Below are 18,258 nucleotides of genomic sequence, written 5' to 3' on the forward strand. Positions count from 1 at the left end.
AATCCTTTTTTGAGGGAGTGGGAACAGTGGAAAAGGAGAGTAAAAGAAGGGAAGTAGTTGAATCTTTCAAATGGCTTGATTCTTTAAAATAAGAAAAGCAAAAGGCAAACCAAACACCAAAAGTTGATGCATTCAAGAGATTTACTCTTTTCTTCTACTTTGTTACATACTAAGAAAGAAATACATAAATTGTGTTGAAGGGGATCAGAGAAGTTCTAAATCATATTAATTCTGTAATACTGGTAATATTTAGATTTGTCTTGGAAAATTACTTCAGTAATTAAATTATGAACCTTTTAAAGGGATGTTATATTGATGTGCCTTGAAATGTTTGTTGTATGTAGAATCTGAGAGAAATGTTGCAATGAAAAGGATGAGATTACTCATGGCTTTCTATTTATGTTTTTGCCAACTGTAAGGGTATTAACTTTTTGTTTTGCAGAAAACTGCTTTTTGTTTCTTTACCCTTAATTTTGCCCTCAGGTTAAATAGTAAGTTAAGAGAACATTTTGGCTAGATAAGTTCAGTTAAAGTTAATTAGAAGGTGGAAAAGGTCAAATTCCTTCCCTCTGCATCAGAGAGGAATGAAATGGGAGAATATTATATAATGGTTCAAGAATGTTGCAGGACAAGGTGTGTGATGAGGATAAGTGGCTGTAGCTTTCAAATGCATATACGTGAGGTAAACATGTAATGTATTCTGACTTTATTTTCAGTGGGAATACAGGAACAACACCTCCTTAACTGGTTCATTAAACATCATGTGCATCAAAACACCAAAAAAATCATGTTAGCAGAGATAAATTATTTTTATCTGAATTCTAGTTTCTAGCTGTAAATATCACAGTAAAAATCCAGAGTAGAAGCGTGTATTTAAGAAACGCAGTGCTCAACATGTCTTTACTGAAAATGCACACTTTGAAATCAGTATTAAACAATTAAACTTAGGAGTCTTTACGCTTGGGCAAGAAGAACCCAAGTTCAGTGTAAGAGCAATATGTAATTGCAATTCTTTTTCATACTCCAAAAACTTAAAAGCAATAAATTCAGAACAAAAAGCTGGTATCAAAGTGTCCTACTTAAGGACTGAAATAATTGACATACGGTAGTGTATAGAATCTATTGTATTGATATTGAGAGTAGAAGAAATACCAGCTTGAAGTGTTGGATTACTTTTATGGATTTGGCAGCTAAGCCAAAAGCAGACACTTGATAGTTTAAGTGCTATCACTAGCTCAGAATTTGATAGCTGATAAATACAAGACTTAAGACTTTTGAACCCATCATCTCCTGTTTCCAGAAAGCAAAGCCAAGCCTTACTGCAAAGATGGATTAAGAGAGATGCTTTAAGAAAAAAAATCTGACAGAGATATGTAGTTCAAAACAGCTGGTTTGTTACAGGAGCTTGTGAAGGGGGTGGTGGTGGTGATGGGAGCAGATTTCTTGTAGATACTTGTTTTTCCCAAGGATCTTCTTGGCTACTTTTCTAGATCAAAAATTGTTTTATCGAGATGAAGGATGGCAAGAGTTGTATCAAGATAAAAGTCTCCCCCCAACCCCTAATATTTTAGAGTAAGTGTACAAGGTATATTATAATTTTGAAAGTTCCTGTTTTCATAATATGCATCTTAAAATAGCTACCTATCTTGTAAATGTTGGCCCAGAATCACATAAGCACATGTTGGTCTGATTCGCCTAGAGAAATTGCACTTAGAAATATCTTTAATATTTCTTAAGTTGAATCTAGAAATCTGGACAAGATGCAGAGATGATGAAGAGGAAAATCAAAGGTATGGAATAACTTCCATGTCAAGAATGGCTAGAATAGGATCCTTGATCAAGGGGGAAAAAAGTAAGACATGGCGCAGTAATATAACATGCTTTAAATTTTTTAATTGGGGCAGGGTGGAAGAGAGGGGCAAAAATTTTGACACAGATGGGAGATAAGAAAAGAAAAACCTTTATGGGGCTATTAAAGATATTACTGTTGATTGGGAAGGACTCTGAGCTTTCAATTTCCCAGAGAATATTCTAAGTAAATGTCACTGTGCTTGTCTGCTGTTTTTTTTATTCTTGGGCATTTGCTGTCATGTCTGGGACAATGGGTTCAGACAGTGGCCCAGGATGAACAAAAGGTCTCGCTGTTCTTGTGGTGTGGGAAAATTTCTGTGGTAAAGATTAATTTTTTTTTTTTAATTGGATCTAGGAAATCTATAGCAATTACTTTAACTATTAAGTTAATTTGCAAAATAGTAATAGGACCATTCCAGACATTAATCTAGCAACTTCAAAGGCTAGTGAGCCTTTCACTTGTGCTGTTGTCTCAAGCTAAATAAAGCAAAACCACGGATAATAAGCAGAGGCAAATCAAGTTATAAGGATATACAAAGAAAAGAAAGATTAATGGTATTGTTGGCTGTCAAGTGTGGAAGAAGCCTTGAAAAACAGGAAGCTGTTGACTCAGGCTAGTAAATCAGTGGTACACAGCAGCAAGTTTAGCTGGCACTGCTTGTGTGAATGGAGTCTGGTTATCTCTGTATCCGTCAACTGATGAAACTGCTTGGGTTTCCCTGAAAATTACTGTCTTTTTAAGCAATGCACTGTCACTTCTAACTTGATTTCCATCAGTTCTTATATACTTAAGAATGGCTTCAGTGAATAACATCCCTGATAATATAAGGCTGTTAACTTGCTTGTAGTAACTGCAGTTAAATGGATTTCAGAAGGAAGATCACATGACTCCTCTAGGCCCACCGTATTTCTACAGTACCTTAAAATTTTCCAACCTACTTACTATAATGTAAATTCTCAAAGCCAAATGTATCTGACAGGGTAAGGACACTGCATTGAAGAAACAGAAAATGTAGTTGCTTGGAGTACTTATACAGCAGATTGTAATAGTCAGTTACTGAGATGTGCAAGGAAGTCCTTTAAAAACAACTCCCAATGTAGGGCAGTCTAAAAACAAAATAATTACAAATATTAACTACAACTTGGTATGTGAGCATAATGCCTGTTGATGTCCCAGGTGCAGAGGCTGTTTCCCTTTGTTGTGCTTAAGCAGCTGCTGTTAAGGTGTGGGAAGAAAATGTTTGTAGTAATCACTGAGATTTATTCTCCTGTTGGGGTTTGGGAGGGGATAAAAAGTCAAACAGTTACCTTTGCTTGTTTAAGCCAATTTTTATTAAGCTGTCTTAAATGAAAACTCAGAAGTGGTTATGCACAGTAATGGGGGTTAGCCAACATACTGAAGACTCTCAGTAGAATTAGGAATTTGTTTGCCAGTTCAGAGACTGAGTGTTAACATGTGTAATACCAATAAGCTCTGGTTTGGTTTAGTACTGATAGCTACAGAACAGCTAACAAAGCTAGCTAGCTGACTTTCTGATCTTTGTATTTATTATTTCATATTTGTACAGATACTGATGCTTCAGTATCAACCAGCAAAACAATATAGCATTTGAAACTGGGTAATTAAAGCTGCTTCCTTTTAACTTTAGCCAGATCTTCTGAAACTGCTTGTACCATTCGTTCGGTAGCTTTCTTTAAAATGTTTGCTGTCTGTATGGCATGATCCAGAGTAGAATGTAAAATCTGCTGGGAAATAATAAAACATAGCCCTGTTAATACTGAAGACAGATATTTACATAGGTGTAGAATAGAAAATTAGGTTTGTTTCAGGCTCTGTGCGGTGCTTTCACTCTGAATACATGTTGAGAAGAAAAAAATTCTGAGTCATGTGAGACCATTCCAGGATTCAAGTTGGAAGTATCTGTTAGTTATTTCTGTCTTTGTGTAATCCTTTCAACTGAGGGATGTTTACACATTTCTAAAGTAGAAGCCCCAGTGTGGTGCATGTTTGTGGCATTGGAAAGGTTTTCTTTAGGTTCTGATAGTGGTTTGTATGACATGTTTTATTTCAGTATATGAAATATAATTCCAGAAATAAGAGCCAGTGCTCCTTTTCTGTTCCTTTTGCCATTTATGTAGGGACTGAGTTGCGTAAAGAGTCTGTAACATAATCATATGAAATAATCTACTAATACATAAGCTAAAATACTTGGGATTTTAACTGCCTCCTATCTTATACTCAGAAGGACTAGACATGCTCAGGTTGTAATAGACAACTTGCTAAGAATGGGATGTTCAAAAGTGTCATGATGTGGGGATAAAAGCTTCCCAGGATAGTTGTGTGGCTTTTAATTTTCACTCTGAAGTCTTACGTTTGCATTGGACTCATTAGCATTTCTGTATCTGATGTGGATTGCAGATTTGGTTTGGCCAGGCTTCTTGCTGGGTAAGCAGTGATATGAAAGGATAAATTTATCATACGTGCTTGAATAGTAGGTTTTGGCAGCCTCTGAGTTTTGCCTAAAAATAGGATGCATAGCATAAATATAAATTCAGTAAACAAAGAATTTCTAAAATATGAAATAAATATATAAACACCTTCATAGCATACTCAGTAGCAAGTTAATTTTACAGTGAGTAAATTTTTTCATTTAACTATAAAACACAGTCCATTGTAATTTGTGTTACATCTGTATTGCAGTAAGATAGAAAACATGCCAGGATGCAGAGTCAGGAAATCTCTCACAATAGTATTGCATTCTTGGCACGTTCTCTGAGTGGTCTATGCTGTTAATTCAAGTCCAGCTGCTGTGCTTCCAGGCAATTGCTACTACTGAGTAATGCTGTCAAAAACTATGGTGACAAAATTGTCTGAATTTCAGTCTAGTCTGTGCCTACAGTTAAGAGTCTCTTTTACTTCTCAGACTCCCACTATATTTTAATGTTAACAACAGTTAAAATAGTACTGTTACATATAAAGAAATGGTAGCAAACAGAACTGGATCTTAACTAATGCAGATCTGTTTTTTAATGTGAATGGGACTATCCTCTTAATCAAATGAAATATTTTTTTTTTTTTAACTACTAAATGTGTCAGTTGAAGAAGTTTGTATTTACTCTTCCTTAAATTAGAAACATTCAAGAACTACTCTTAAGAATTATTTACACTTGCTATTAGGTTAAGTATTTTCATTTCACTAATGACTAAAATTCTAATACACAGCATGCACTACAAAGATGAAACATTCCTTCTGTTTGATACTGGTGAGTTGTTTTTTCCTTGCTGAATCTTCAATGATGGCATTTTCTGTTGTACTATATAGTTATCGCTGCAGCTTACCTTGCAGAAAGTCTGTTTACAAGTTCACATGGCTGGTTTTTTTTCGGAGCCTTTTGAGAGGAAAGTCTTTTCTGTGAATAAGCTGGAGTAGTTGAGGCCATGTTTAAAACAAAGACAAAAAAAAAGTAATTTGCTATGTATTTATAATTTTTCTCCATTTGGCATTCATAAAAGATCAAGTAACTATCACTACTGAATAAAACTTGAGTATGTTTTAAGATTTTTTGTAAATGAGGACAGATTAACCTTTTTGTGTTTGCTGTTGAATTTAGTTCTGTGGTAAACAGTATGCAGATATATGTTACATTTCATACAGTGAAAGACTACAGAAGCGAAGTGTAGAATAATCAGACTCATATAATTCTAATAATTACATGAATACTTCTTTGATTTAAAGGTTTATAGAATTTATACAAAGAAGTAACTAATTTGTACTTCCTTCCCACTTTGAAAATTTGCATTTTTCTGCATGCAGTTTTTCCTACAGTATAGAGAGGAGTCTGAGGTAAGAGACTTTGAAAGCTACATGTTCAACATTATAAATATTATTTATAAAATAAGGCTGTTCTTGACTTTGTGTGTCACACAATTTTGAGCGTAGAAAAGCAATCTTCTTTAGTACTTGTTTACTTTAGGTAACAGCTAGCACTGAAAGTTGGCACAGTAATACCCAATTTTAAAAATTCTTCTTTATGGCACTGCCAAATGAGATATTCCCATCATAAATGAAACATGGAAGGGACACTTCTCATGAAGAATCGGGTAAGGTATTGTGTATGGGGACTAAAATTGGCCACGTGTGTAAAAGTTGGATGCGCTGATAATTGCTCTACAAGATCCATACACATCTATTGTTGCTTCTAGTTGCTTATACTAAATTAAATTTGACCTGATAGTTGCAATGTGGCCTTCTGCCTCTTGATATCTAACCTGTGATAGGTAATTATTTCAGTACACATCATACTTATAAGATGAACCCCAACATTATTTTCTACATTTGGCACAAGACTCAACAGACTCTTTGTAATTCCTGAGTTGAAATTGATCATTGCTTCCTGTAGGGCATCTGCACCTAAACCCTGAAAACAAAGATATGTTTAGAAAAACTAACACTATTAAAAATATTTTTGCTTAGGTATTAATATTTTTGCGAATATTATACCTCTTCTCTCTCCATGTGGTCTTTTATTGAATGTTTTGTATCTTCCAGTCTCACAGTTCGTAAGTTCCTTGTTTGGTGCATCATTATAGGAATTGTGGGCAGAGATGTCTTCTGAATCGCTGCCTAAAATCCCAAAAATAAATTAAAAAGGTCTGAAATAGTAAACATTTTGGCCTGTGTACCTAGGTAATTATTTGTCTTTCAGCACTATCATTTTTGAGCCCTTTGCTGCTATTAACACTGCTGCAATTTGAAGTAGTACTTTTTTGTCCATCACACACAGGTGAGGACTGAACTTTAAAGATTGTCTCAAATGTAGATTTTTTTTTTTTCTTTTTTTTTTGGTGGTGGTTGTTTCTAGTCTGAGAACTGGTATTTTGTGTATGTTTGGGGTTTTTTTGTTTATTCAATTTTTTGTTTGTTTTTTGTTGGCTTGGTTTTGGTTTTCGATTTTTGTTCGGTTTTGTGTGTGTTTTTGGTGTTTTGGTGTTTTTTGGGTTTTTTGTTTGTTTGTTTGTTCTTTAATTAAGCTCTCTCATCTCCATAGTTTTGTGAAAACAATGCAGCCTAAGAGGAATGTGACAATAGAATTTGGCAGATCTAGTACAGCACTCTTCAGGTATTGCACAAATCAGTACTAACAATAATGGCCCCTAGTGTTTTACATTAAAGTGAAAGGATATTGCAGAGAAGCTAAGGACAACAGGTAGACCAAAGGTACGAATAACCTACATATTCAGACTTAAACTGAATTTAAGACAGCCCATGCTATAATTTTTTCAGTTGTTGGATACTAACTGCTTCAGAGTATTCTGCAGTGAAAAGACAAGATGGGGATGCTGTAACAGAAACAAATGCCAACTGATTCTTAGTGAACCTCCAAGACCTGGAGTCTGGGATGGCTTGTCTATGGATGTAACCAGCTCAGCAGCCTGTGTGGGATCTATTTTGGATTCAATGAACTTACATTATTAGGGGCTGGACTAAGGAACAAGAATGTTTTCAGCCTGTGTCAACCCTGAATGGGTCAAAGATTTAGGAAAACTTTTTTATGTTTGATTTTTGCAGAAAAAGAATGTTGAAACCAAAAACTAAACCTGGAAATACTGATGTGAAATGTTTCAGTTGCCATGTTTGAAATCCCACTTTAAGGATATGAAATAAATGTACATAACAATGAGAAAAAACAAAATGAAAGCATTGTGTGCACACAATTTGGATGAAGTTGCTTAGGACCCTGTCCATTTGAGTTTTGAATATCCCTGAGAATGGCTTCTCTTGGGCAAACTGTTTCAGTGTTTGACTAGACCCAGAGTTAACACTTTTTTTTTATTTTTTTTGCTCATATTTAACTGGAAATTGCATGGAAAAGCATGTCTGTTGTCCCTTGGTCTGTCTCAATGTCTTGTGCTGTGCTAAGCAGTTACATCTGTTAAAACTACAAAAAAAATTTCATGCTGCTGAGGTGTGACAGGTATGTATTGAACACGATTCAATAGTAGGCATAAGCACAGTTCTGACCTTTGTATGCCATCACTACTTACTCAGGTTGCTGTCTGATAAATCAGTTGGTTTTCTGTGCATGAAGAGTGAAGAAGTTCCAGTTTTCTTTTCCAGTATGTTTGTGTTTCTTTGAGCATGAAAACAGAATATTAATTGTACCTTAACACCTTCATAATGAGCCTTATAAGCATATTATATTAATGTTTGATCACTTCTTACTTGGGCAGAAATCAGATTTACCCATAGAAATAACTCTACCTCTGTCAATTATCTGAAAAGGTGTTAAGTAGAAGCTTAAATTAAGAATTAACCAATTGGGAAATTGTTACCCCTTTAGCTAAAGGATGCATTCTGACAACAGGATTATACTACCAGAGCTGTTAAAAAAACAGAGTTTAGTTAAAAGTAGAGCTTTTAACAACCACATATGTGAATAGCAAATTAGTATGAAAATCCTATGTATTTATGTATGTTGCATCAAAATATTATCAGTGGTAAGGATTATATAGTTTCTTGATAGCTTTGAACTATTAAGGCTTTAATTTTACTGCCTTCAGGTAATAAGAGGAATATTTGAGATGTACTTTCTGCCAGAACAAGAACCAAGTTCCTTGTTTGTGTTATATTACATCTATTTTCAACTTAGGGCATACAGTATCATCAAATTTATTTTGAAAATTTTCTACTCATTCATGAAAATAATGGTCAGAAATGGAGCTAACTTTCTTTAAATGGCAGGTGGGGAAAGAAAAAGGAACCTAGGTGAGTTCTACTACATAAAGATTAACATTTATATTTAGATTAACATTATTGTGTTCTACGCTGCATGTATGATGAGACTTAGCTTTGGTTAGAGATTTAATTTGCCAAAATTTCAAACTCCAAAATAATGTAGATTTGTTTTATCACACTGACATTTCTATAAATTAAACTTTTCAAATGTAAGGGTCACTCTGTAATACACAGAGGTCTCCATATGCTCTCCTTCCAGGCCTACCAGTTAGTTGATGATAGTGATAACTTCAAACATTTTACATTGCTGAACACTTTGCAGTCATCCCTGTTTGGGATGCTAACATGAATCACTGAATAGAGAACAAAGACAAAGCCTCTTCTCTTAATACACTATTAAAATAACTGTACCACTTAAGCACTGTAAACCTTATGGTGGTCCAGTGGTCTACTGAGGTGGGATACTTTATAATACGAATGTAATCCTCTCTTTAATAGGAGCTCTGCCATTTCTCTGGTCATCTGGTTTACCACGTACCTTATGATTATCTGCTGATAAACTTGAAAAACAGATTTTCCTCTCATTTATCTGTATTAAAGATGTCATTCAGCGTTTCAGGCAGAGTCTAGTATAGAGACGTATCAATGTACATGCATGTATCCATTCACTTAGCTGTAGGAAACCACATATATGACAAGGCAAAATACATAATACACTTACCCATTCATACTTGAATCTTCATCAGCATTAAATTTTTGACTTGATGTATCCTGACTGTGGCATGCAAGACCTTCAGCAGAATATTTTTGCTCAGGTGAAAGGCATCTCTGTTGCACACAGAAGGCAAAACAAATGTATATATGATTGTTTATATTACTGTATATCTGTAACTGTATGACATACCAAACAGGATAGTATAAACAATCACACTGTTTGCCTATCAGTTCTGTATTGCTTTTAGTTACCATCAAGTCTACAATTTGATTTATCTTTTTACAATTCTGTCTGTAGAGCAGACTGGGAAAAATATGACCCCTTTATTGTCTGTGCAGTTGGAATTCAAGACAGGTTTCATGTTGCTTTTAGAAGGATTAGTATATATGAATGAATCTTTCTGTGTCTTAAATATGTTTAAAGGCAAGCAATTGTTTGTAGGTTTTTGCTCTCCAAACAAATAATAAAGTCAGGTTAATAATCTCAGTTAAGTCTTTCCTGAGAGAAACCAATTTTATCACAGATCTCAAAAATGTTTGAGAGCCCTTTAAATTTATCTTTTGGAAACCAATTCAGCAAAGTTTTGATTTCAGTATTCTATGATTCTAATGTTACGATATGCTGTAATATCCCAAAAGATGAGCTATCATGCTGTGCAACTACTGAAGAGAAAGATGTGTGGTCTCAAAGCTGGATAAGATAATGTAAGTTTAAAAAAGAAAAAAGTGAGGATGGAAACAGATCGCCTACCATTATGTTGGAAGAATGCTTGTTTGCTAGCAGACCTTTTCTCAGAGGCTCTCTTTGTCTTCTGGAAGCTGATTCACCTCTCTTTTGTAACCTCAGTTGGTTAAGGGAAAAACATTAATTTTATTTTTCTAATCTCACAGAGGTATCATTAACACCCCAGAAAAAACTCCCCAGGAGGGCAGAGATGGTATATAGAATTGCTTCACAAAGGTTTGATGGCAAATTATGACAATACCTGCATCCCTCCCTTTTCTTGTTTAATTAAAAAGACCACACAAATATTGCCAAGTAACTTTTACTGGCAGTGTCATTCTCAGTGCCAGTGAATTTGGCGTGATGCAGTGCATTCAGTAGGATTTAGCTCCTAGTGAAACTAATGGTAGTGTTTTGGTTTCAGGAAATACTTTGAGGTCCATAAAACCCAGACAGGTAGCAGTGCCAGGCTGGAAGGAATTCTTGGGTATGTAGTTACAGTATTCTATAAAAGTTTTATTCTGGAAGTATCTCTGTTGATTTCAGAAATTCCAGACATGCCAAATTTTCTATATTCAGCAAATAATTTCAGATAAACTTTTATAAAAACTGATAAATAGATATTTCAAAGTTTTCACTTACATGTGAAGGCAGAGATTGCACTTGTCACCTTCTGAAGAAAACTGGTTTGTCTGTGGGATTACATCAATTGTCTGACTTTTTTCTCCCTCATTGTTGGAAAGAAAGAAGTTTTCAATGCCTCTTCTTTCTGGAGGATCAGCAGTGCTTGAAACTACTGAGCTCTGTACAAAGTAACCATAGCATAGACGGGTAGTATGTGGTTGTTGCATTGCAAGTATGTGACTTCTACCAGCTAGCATTTTCAGTGTCCCTAGCTTGGGATTCAGAGAAAAATGTTTTCTGAAACACTGACTATGAAAACATTTGCTGATATTTGTCTACAGATGTGTAGAAGGCCGTAAGATTACTTTTTCTGCATTTATGATCTAGGACAAAATATTGCCATTCTTGGCAGTAAACTTAGTTTTCTATAGCATAATAATGTTTGATCTTCCAGTAATTTTGCAGTTCAGAATCTTGGACAAATGAAGTAGTATTTCTTCCAAGTAAATGATGGTGAGTAGTTCCCCAAAGCAAAGACATCTTTGTAAAAGTTTCAAGTAGCTGCTTGTATTTTCTTACTTAAAACAGAATAACTGTAGATTTGACATAGTAAGAGTTACCTCACAAAGGGAATATGATGTATGGGCAGATTCATCAGAAGTAAGCAAAGAAGACAAGTTGCATTTGCTGTCATCAGTTTGTTCTTGGATGTCTTCAAGCAGCATGCCAAGTCTAAATATTTCCCCTTCCAACTTCCTAAACCCAATTGCAATACACAGTTAGTGAAATATGTATAAACTGATAATTTATTACTATAATAACGGTATTGGGCATTGCAGTACACTTCCCATAGGATAAGAAATAAATTGGAGTTCACTGAGCCCTTCTGAAGTACTTGAATTAATCAATTAGCCTACTGATAACTAGGATATGTAAAGCCCAAGATAAATATTGGCCAATCACTTTTAGTTTACCTCATATAGTATTAAGATAATGTGTGCATTTAAAATTCTAATGGATAAATGAAGTACAGGTTGTAAAACACTCAAAATGCAGAAAATATACTGAGGTACTAATTATCACTTATCTTCTAACCTTTCAGGATCAAACTCTCCAATGTTGATAGACTTGTCCTTGTAGTTCTGCAGCTGCAAATCACGGTGCTCTTCTCTAGCTGTTAAGTAATTCCTTTCCAAGGCATCAAGGTATCTTTTCAATTGATTTAATGCCTTTACCAAGAAGAAATAATTCAATAGCAATTGTCAATGTGATTTAGCAAGCCATAGTGATAGCTACTTGTGCTAGGTAAGCTAGATGCTGTTGACAGTGATGTTGGTAAGAATTCTGGTACTGCTCTGGATTGGAACAGGACTGCATCTTGTATATCCAGTTAGTACTCTGTGCTGCTCTGTTGTATATGAGTAAAATACTAACCCATGACTTACAAATGGACACCCTGCATGTCAAAATTAGTAACTTACATGGCAACTTAATGCCTTTTGCTAATAGTTTTGAGTTGTAATCCTTAAAGAGATTTAAGAATTCAGCCACCTACTGAACACTTTGATAATTGCCTTTTAAACTCATAATTTGTGTGAGATGGAGAAAAGAAGTATTTTTAAACATCTCTAATTAAAAGATGGAGTATATTGCCTGCACATTGAGTCTACAACCATTTAAAGTGTGTTTCAGGTAACTGAAAATACATAAATTAATTTACCAGACAGTTGTCTTGTAAAAGCAATGTCTCTTGGGTCATATGCTTAGTGAAGTTTTCCACCTTCAAGACAAAACATTAGAATTTTATTAAGGATTTTAAAAATTAATATGACAAATGAATATAAGATCTGAGCATCAATACAAGTTATATATTGAAACAGAGCTCCTTACTTTCTTTATCACTTCATCTGTCTGATCCTTTAGTATTTGAGTCATCTTTTCTCCTAATGTTAGTTCTGGCAGTAAATTAGAAGGATTTGGACAGTATGCTTCTACTGTCCCAGCTGCTGGTAATGCTGATGCTGTAGTTCCATACTGTAATCCTACAGAATACAAGGGAAGATCAATCAATTGGAATTTCTGCCCCAAGTGTCTGCCCAGAAATGCTAATAAATTCCATAAAGTAGTCATTTGCATATGGTAATTATTTACTTGCTTGAGACAAACCATGTGTAGATTGTACAGGGATGGGAGCATGTAATGTAAAGACTTCAGAGGACATTCCAGTGTCTCCTGAGTAAACAGCAATGCTAGCATTTGGACAATCTGACTGAGTAAGTACCTGTTAAAATGAGAAATCTGGTTGTAAAAATATGCAGAACACTTATTGGACATAAACAAGAAATTTAGAAATAAAATACATAGTGCAAGTTATTAATATTAATGAAATGTTTATTATAACAATCCCATATAATTTGTGTTTATAGTTTGATATATGTAAAGTGTCTTATTGTATAAATACTTAAACTCTATGTTGTGAAAATCTAAAGAGGATTTGTATAAATGGGATGTATAATATGAAGGTGACAAGATAGTTTTGAGAACTATTTATAATTCTAGAGATCAAGGAGAAGAAAACAAAAAATCTATTTGAGAGATTTTTACCTTAGGATTCAATCTCAGATGGTCAGTATGATTTTGGGTGTCAGCATGCTGCGTCAGCATCTTGTTTGCAGCCAGAAAATAACAGGGAAAAGTATTAAAACTTGTTACAACTCAAATGATTCACTAGGAGAGCAATCTAGGAATGAATTTAAGTGTCTGTACAGCTCTGTCAGTCAACTCCATGGCATGAAATTGAGAAGGGATTATCAAAGTATTAAAAGACTTTAAAAGAAATTTACTACAATAAATGTTATCAGATTAATTCTTTAAAAAGAATTGGCTTGTCGGTTAATACAGCTGAACTACTTGAAGAGTATTAAGATGTTCAAGGGCAGGTTGGACAGAGCCTTGGGTGATATGGTCTAGTGTGAGGTGTCCCTGCTTACGGCAGGAGGATTGGAGCTGGATGATCTTAAGGTCCTTTTCAACCCTAACTATTCTATGATTCTATATGAAAAAGGCAATGATGTCTATCAAGCACAGGTACAGTATAAAAATATAGTTTTAAGAATAATTTTTAAAGTACTTACATGTAGATGTTCAAATTCATCAAAATACTGGAAATAACAATTTATTGTGATTATCCTAATGATTTGATGGGATGCTTTATAATTGCAACTAACACTCCAGAGCATCACTAAATATCTGGTAATCTAAGTTTCATATAAATTCAATCCCACAAAATTCGATTTGGGAAAGCAATTGTGGACTGTGGTGATATACTTGCTGATACCTATAGGCTGCCTGCATGAAGCAGTCATGGTAGTTGGACACAAAAGTATCTTTTAATGGTAAAGCAATCTTTACTAAGTATTAAGAATAACAGCATTTTAATTACCTCTAGCTGTTGCAGCCATTCTGGAATGCCTGATTCTTCACTATTCTCTACTGCAGCAGAATTGAAATAGTTCTTATTTTCTACAACGTTCACAGTTACTGATTTACGTAGTGAAATAGGGAAGGATTTTGCTGTTTCAGTTGTTGGAACTGAGTTAATATTGTCACTTCTTGTTGGTACTTTAACTTCTGAAGCAACTTGGAAGAAGTCAGGAAGGCAGTAGTGAGCTTGACCTTGTTCATATTTGAGCTCATGAGGTGAAACTGCTCTCTTAAACAGAGTGCTCTCTTCTTTCATGTTTTGAAAGATGTGTGTGGTATTGTTCTCATTAATTAATTGTAATTTTTCTTGCTTATACCCACACTTACCATTAGAAGAAATAGGTTTCTTTGAAACGGGTCTATTCTCATTGAGCAAATTTTTATTTTTATCACCAGTGTTTACTTCCTCATGCTTTTCCAAGTGATATTCTGCAGAGTTAGTTGTCCACTGTTCATGTGCTAAAAGGCCTTTGGCATGTTCTGAAGGCTCAGGTTTGCTTACAGTGTCATTGATACTTTCCGTAAGAGATGTCTCTGGTATTGTCTCGCATTCAATTAACTGGTATGTGCTTGTTAACTCTCCCTTAGAAAAATGACGCAAGAGGACATTGGACATTTTTGAGTGAGTTAGATGTTCTTTGCTGTCTGGTTTACTATAACTACTAATAGGTAGTTCCTTCTTAAAGGGAGCTTCACTTCCAGGCATTTCAGCTGAAATTCCCATTGCTCCTACAGCACCTTTGCAGTGGTGACTGGAGAATTCTTCAGGTTGTGAATGAGTTTTGTAATTTGCTGCTGCTTTTATGTGTTTATCTTCAGAACAGACTAAGTTTAAAATACCAGAAATCTCTCTTGTACAGGTACAGTCACTAAAATTATCTGAATCATTATTGTATTTACAGTTTACTCCTACATCTCCATCATAAGGTAAGTCATCTTGTTCCTCATCAGTTGCATCTGTGATACAACCTATATCATCTGAAAATGAACTATTCATTTGGGTTTTCATCCAGTCTGATGGTTTGCACTTCTTTGTAGTCTCCATATCCAGTTTACATAGAATATACATGCCATTGCTTCTCCACTTCTGGGTACAGCTTTTATTAATGCATCGATCAAAATCTGTAATGTATGAGTAATAATTATTTTATACTTAAATACATTTGAGAATAAGATGTGCTTGTGTCTGCTACGTACTGTAGGCTTTTTAGGACTAACCACCTGACTTGGATGTTTGCTTTTCTTATTTACACTAGGGAAAGTCTGGCTTAAAGACTGGAGGAAACAGACACAAATGCCAAAAGCATTGGGAAAAGGAGAATTGAAGTACTTGTCCTTGTGCTGAATCTTTCTGTAGTATTATACAATAAAACCCTTTGTGATGGAGCTAACAATGGCAGTAGAATTTAACCTCAGTTTTAAAAAAAGTAATACACTCTTAGCTTTTGCATCCCCACCATATTGCATTTCTTCAGCTTCTGCAGCAGAGAAAAACTTCTAAAAACTTTTTAATTGCATTGTTACCCCTTTCTTTCTTTATTTCATCAGATAAAATGCACAGAATTAGTACGACAGTAAAGTAATGCCCAGTCTTGTTAGTTTCATGAACTGCCTAGTCTCGCACACACTGCAGTCGCTAAAAGTAGAAAGAAGGAACTTACAGCACTAGTTTCCTACAAGCAGCCGTGTGGCTGAGCTGTTCCGTTCTCTGTGAGCCATCAAGCTGTAGAGGAGTGTGTTGCCGCGGAGGGTGTGGGCCCGGCAGCAGTTCGGTTCCTGTTCCGTCGTGCAGCGCCGCGGTGGTACGGGGCGCGCCAGGTGTGCGGCGGCCGCTGATACGCCCGTAACGCGAGTGCGGAGGCGTGCTCTGCCGCGGGGCGCAGGTGTTCCCTCCGCCTCCTGCCCCGTTCCTGCTCTGGGCCCGCCCCCTCGCTCCCCATTGGTCCGTATAAATGATGCCGCCTTCCGGCGGCGGGGCGGGCCGTGTGCAGAGGGTTGCCGTTGGGCGCCCTGCCTGTGGGGGCGGTCGGGCTGCGATTGGCGGGTTCGAAGAGCGGCTGCGCTTGGTTGGCACCGCCCCGCGCTCTCCGCCGCTCTATGGGAGCTGCTCCGGCAGCGGGGCTGTGCTAGCCCCTCAGCGAGCGGTCGTGCCGGCACCAGGTGAGCGCAGGCCCGGGAGCTGGCGGGGGTCGCTCCGTGGTTACTGGGTGCCGGTAGGGAAGGGTTGCGGTGGGCAGTCGGCGCGCCGACGGGTCGCGCTGCCTGTCAGCATCTGCTCCGGCGGCAGCTCATCCAGTCCTAGCTTCACAGGGCTGCGGGGCCTGTATCGGCGAGCCGCTTCTGAGCGGCCTGATGTGTTGGCGAATAAACTTGGTCGGCTTTGGAAGGCTGGTGCTTGTACGTGCAGTGCGGTGTTGTGGCTGGAAGTGATGCTTCTGATAGTCGCGGACCTTGCTCCTTTGGACGCTAAAGCCAGACGTAGCGATCCCACCAGCTTTTACTGACTGTACAGCACTGCAAGATCACCCGTGTGCCTCTGAAGTTTAATAGGTAGCAAAAGAGCATTGCATCGGATATCTTTAATCAGTTGTGTTATCCTTAACAAAATAAATAAGGATGATAAATAGTAAATGAAATTTTAAAGGGGGAGTGAAACAGTCTGTTAATATAGCAGGAACCAAAGGACCTGCAGCATACTGTGAAGTGTACAGGGAAGAAGCTCTAAACTCTGTAAGAATTTGAGTTAGACATTATGTTGTGGCATAGCTAAACTGAAGTTATACCACACTCAACCTATTTATCCATTAGACTGTAGTCTTCCTAGTCTAGTTATTCCCTTTCTTGTGCTTACTCAGTTTTTCGACAGAGGAGCGTAGTTAATCAGGAATTCTTTTTTATCCCTTTATTGACCTGAGTGCAGATGTAAATTTTACCCATCTTTAAGCTGTGGCCTTTCAGCAGTGAATACACTGCTTTTAGAAGCCTTTTCAGCCTCATGTGCTGTTCCTGTTAGATTTTTACCAGCGAGGCTGCAGGTCACATGCATTCTGGGTTGCCATGGAGAGCTGTGCAACCATCTCAGAAGTTCGAGCATGCACAGTCTTGCATCTCAAAAAGATTAGTGAAGAAATTGCAGTCCTTCTTTAAATTTTGTCTGAAAACTTTACGCCTTCTGTTTAAGTCATAGTATTATTAGTGTTGAAAGCATCAGAAAAAAGGTCGTCATTACAGTGCAATCTTTGTGAATTCTTTGCTAATGTATTTTTATTGTGTAAAAGACATTACACTCTACCAGTGTTCCTTCTTCCTAATTAATGATTACCTAGAGTTCTGAACTGTAGATATGTATCCCTCTTCAACAGGAAGCACTTTATACTTTCAGTTACTTCCGTATAAAGCTGAGGCAAAACTTAACTGAAACTTAAGACCACCAGTAACTTAGTTATTGGACTCGAAGAAACCTGTATGGGTGTTGTCTGATGCTTTATTTAAAATGCTGTTAGTTAGATGTTCTTGAAACTCAAGTGTCTTAAAACTACTTGGGATTGTACATTCCTACTCCTCTTCTGGAGTGTAACTTTAGAACTTGATCACAGAATCATGAGATGGTTTGGGTTGGAAGGGACCTTAAAGCTCCTGCAGTTCCAACCCTCTGCCATGGGCAGGAACACTTTCCACTAGACCAGGTACTCCATGCCCCATCTGACCTGTCCTCTAACACTGTTAGGGATGGTGCAGCCACAGCTTCTTTCTGCAACCTGTGCCAGTGTCTCACCATCCTCACTGTAAAGAATTTCTTTCTAATATCTAATCTAAGTCTGCCCTCTGTAAGTTTTAAAGATAGGTAGAAGGTCAGCTTTGGTTAGTAGATCAAAGTAATTTTTGAAAAGGTATTGATAGACATAATTTTGTTCTTTTGCTCTTGTTGCCACTTGGCTTTAAATTGTTGATATTTTATGGGTTTTGGGGTTTTTTTTTTAGTATTTAGAGAGAGCAGTTCTTTCTTTGCTTACACCTTCCTTTGGAAGTCAGCAAGCCTGACTGATTCTACTGTGCATGTTGAGTAAAAGCATTGCAAAAATATAAAAAACTATTTCTTTTGGGATGTTGTAGAGGAGAACACCA

The 18,258-nt window shown here is 36.6% G+C and overlaps 1 protein-coding gene across 1 annotated transcript; it reads right to left on the bottom strand.

Annotated features, from left to right (window-relative positions):
• Positions 1–3,474: 3,474 nt before the first annotated feature.
• Positions 3,475–15,178, bottom strand: AKNAD1 (AKNA domain containing 1; the record flags this gene model as incomplete). Its single annotated transcript, XM_080624041.1, has 15 exons — positions 3,475–3,594; positions 4,224–4,371; positions 5,192–5,273; positions 6,354–6,476; positions 7,898–7,983; positions 9,310–9,416; positions 10,054–10,144; positions 10,669–10,829; positions 11,271–11,406; positions 11,746–11,879; positions 12,371–12,430; positions 12,541–12,692; positions 12,802–12,931; positions 13,255–13,314; positions 14,093–15,178. The coding sequence occupies 15 exons, from the start codon at positions 15,176–15,178 to the stop codon at positions 3,475–3,477; spliced, it is 2,676 nt and encodes an 891-aa protein (XP_080480167.1).
• Positions 15,179–18,258: the final 3,080 nt, after the last annotated feature.

The sequence above is a fragment of the Psittacula echo genome (assembly GCF_963264785.1).
Source record: "Psittacula echo genome assembly, chromosome: 7".
NCBI lineage: Eukaryota > Metazoa > Chordata > Aves > Psittaciformes > Psittacidae > Psittacula > Psittacula echo.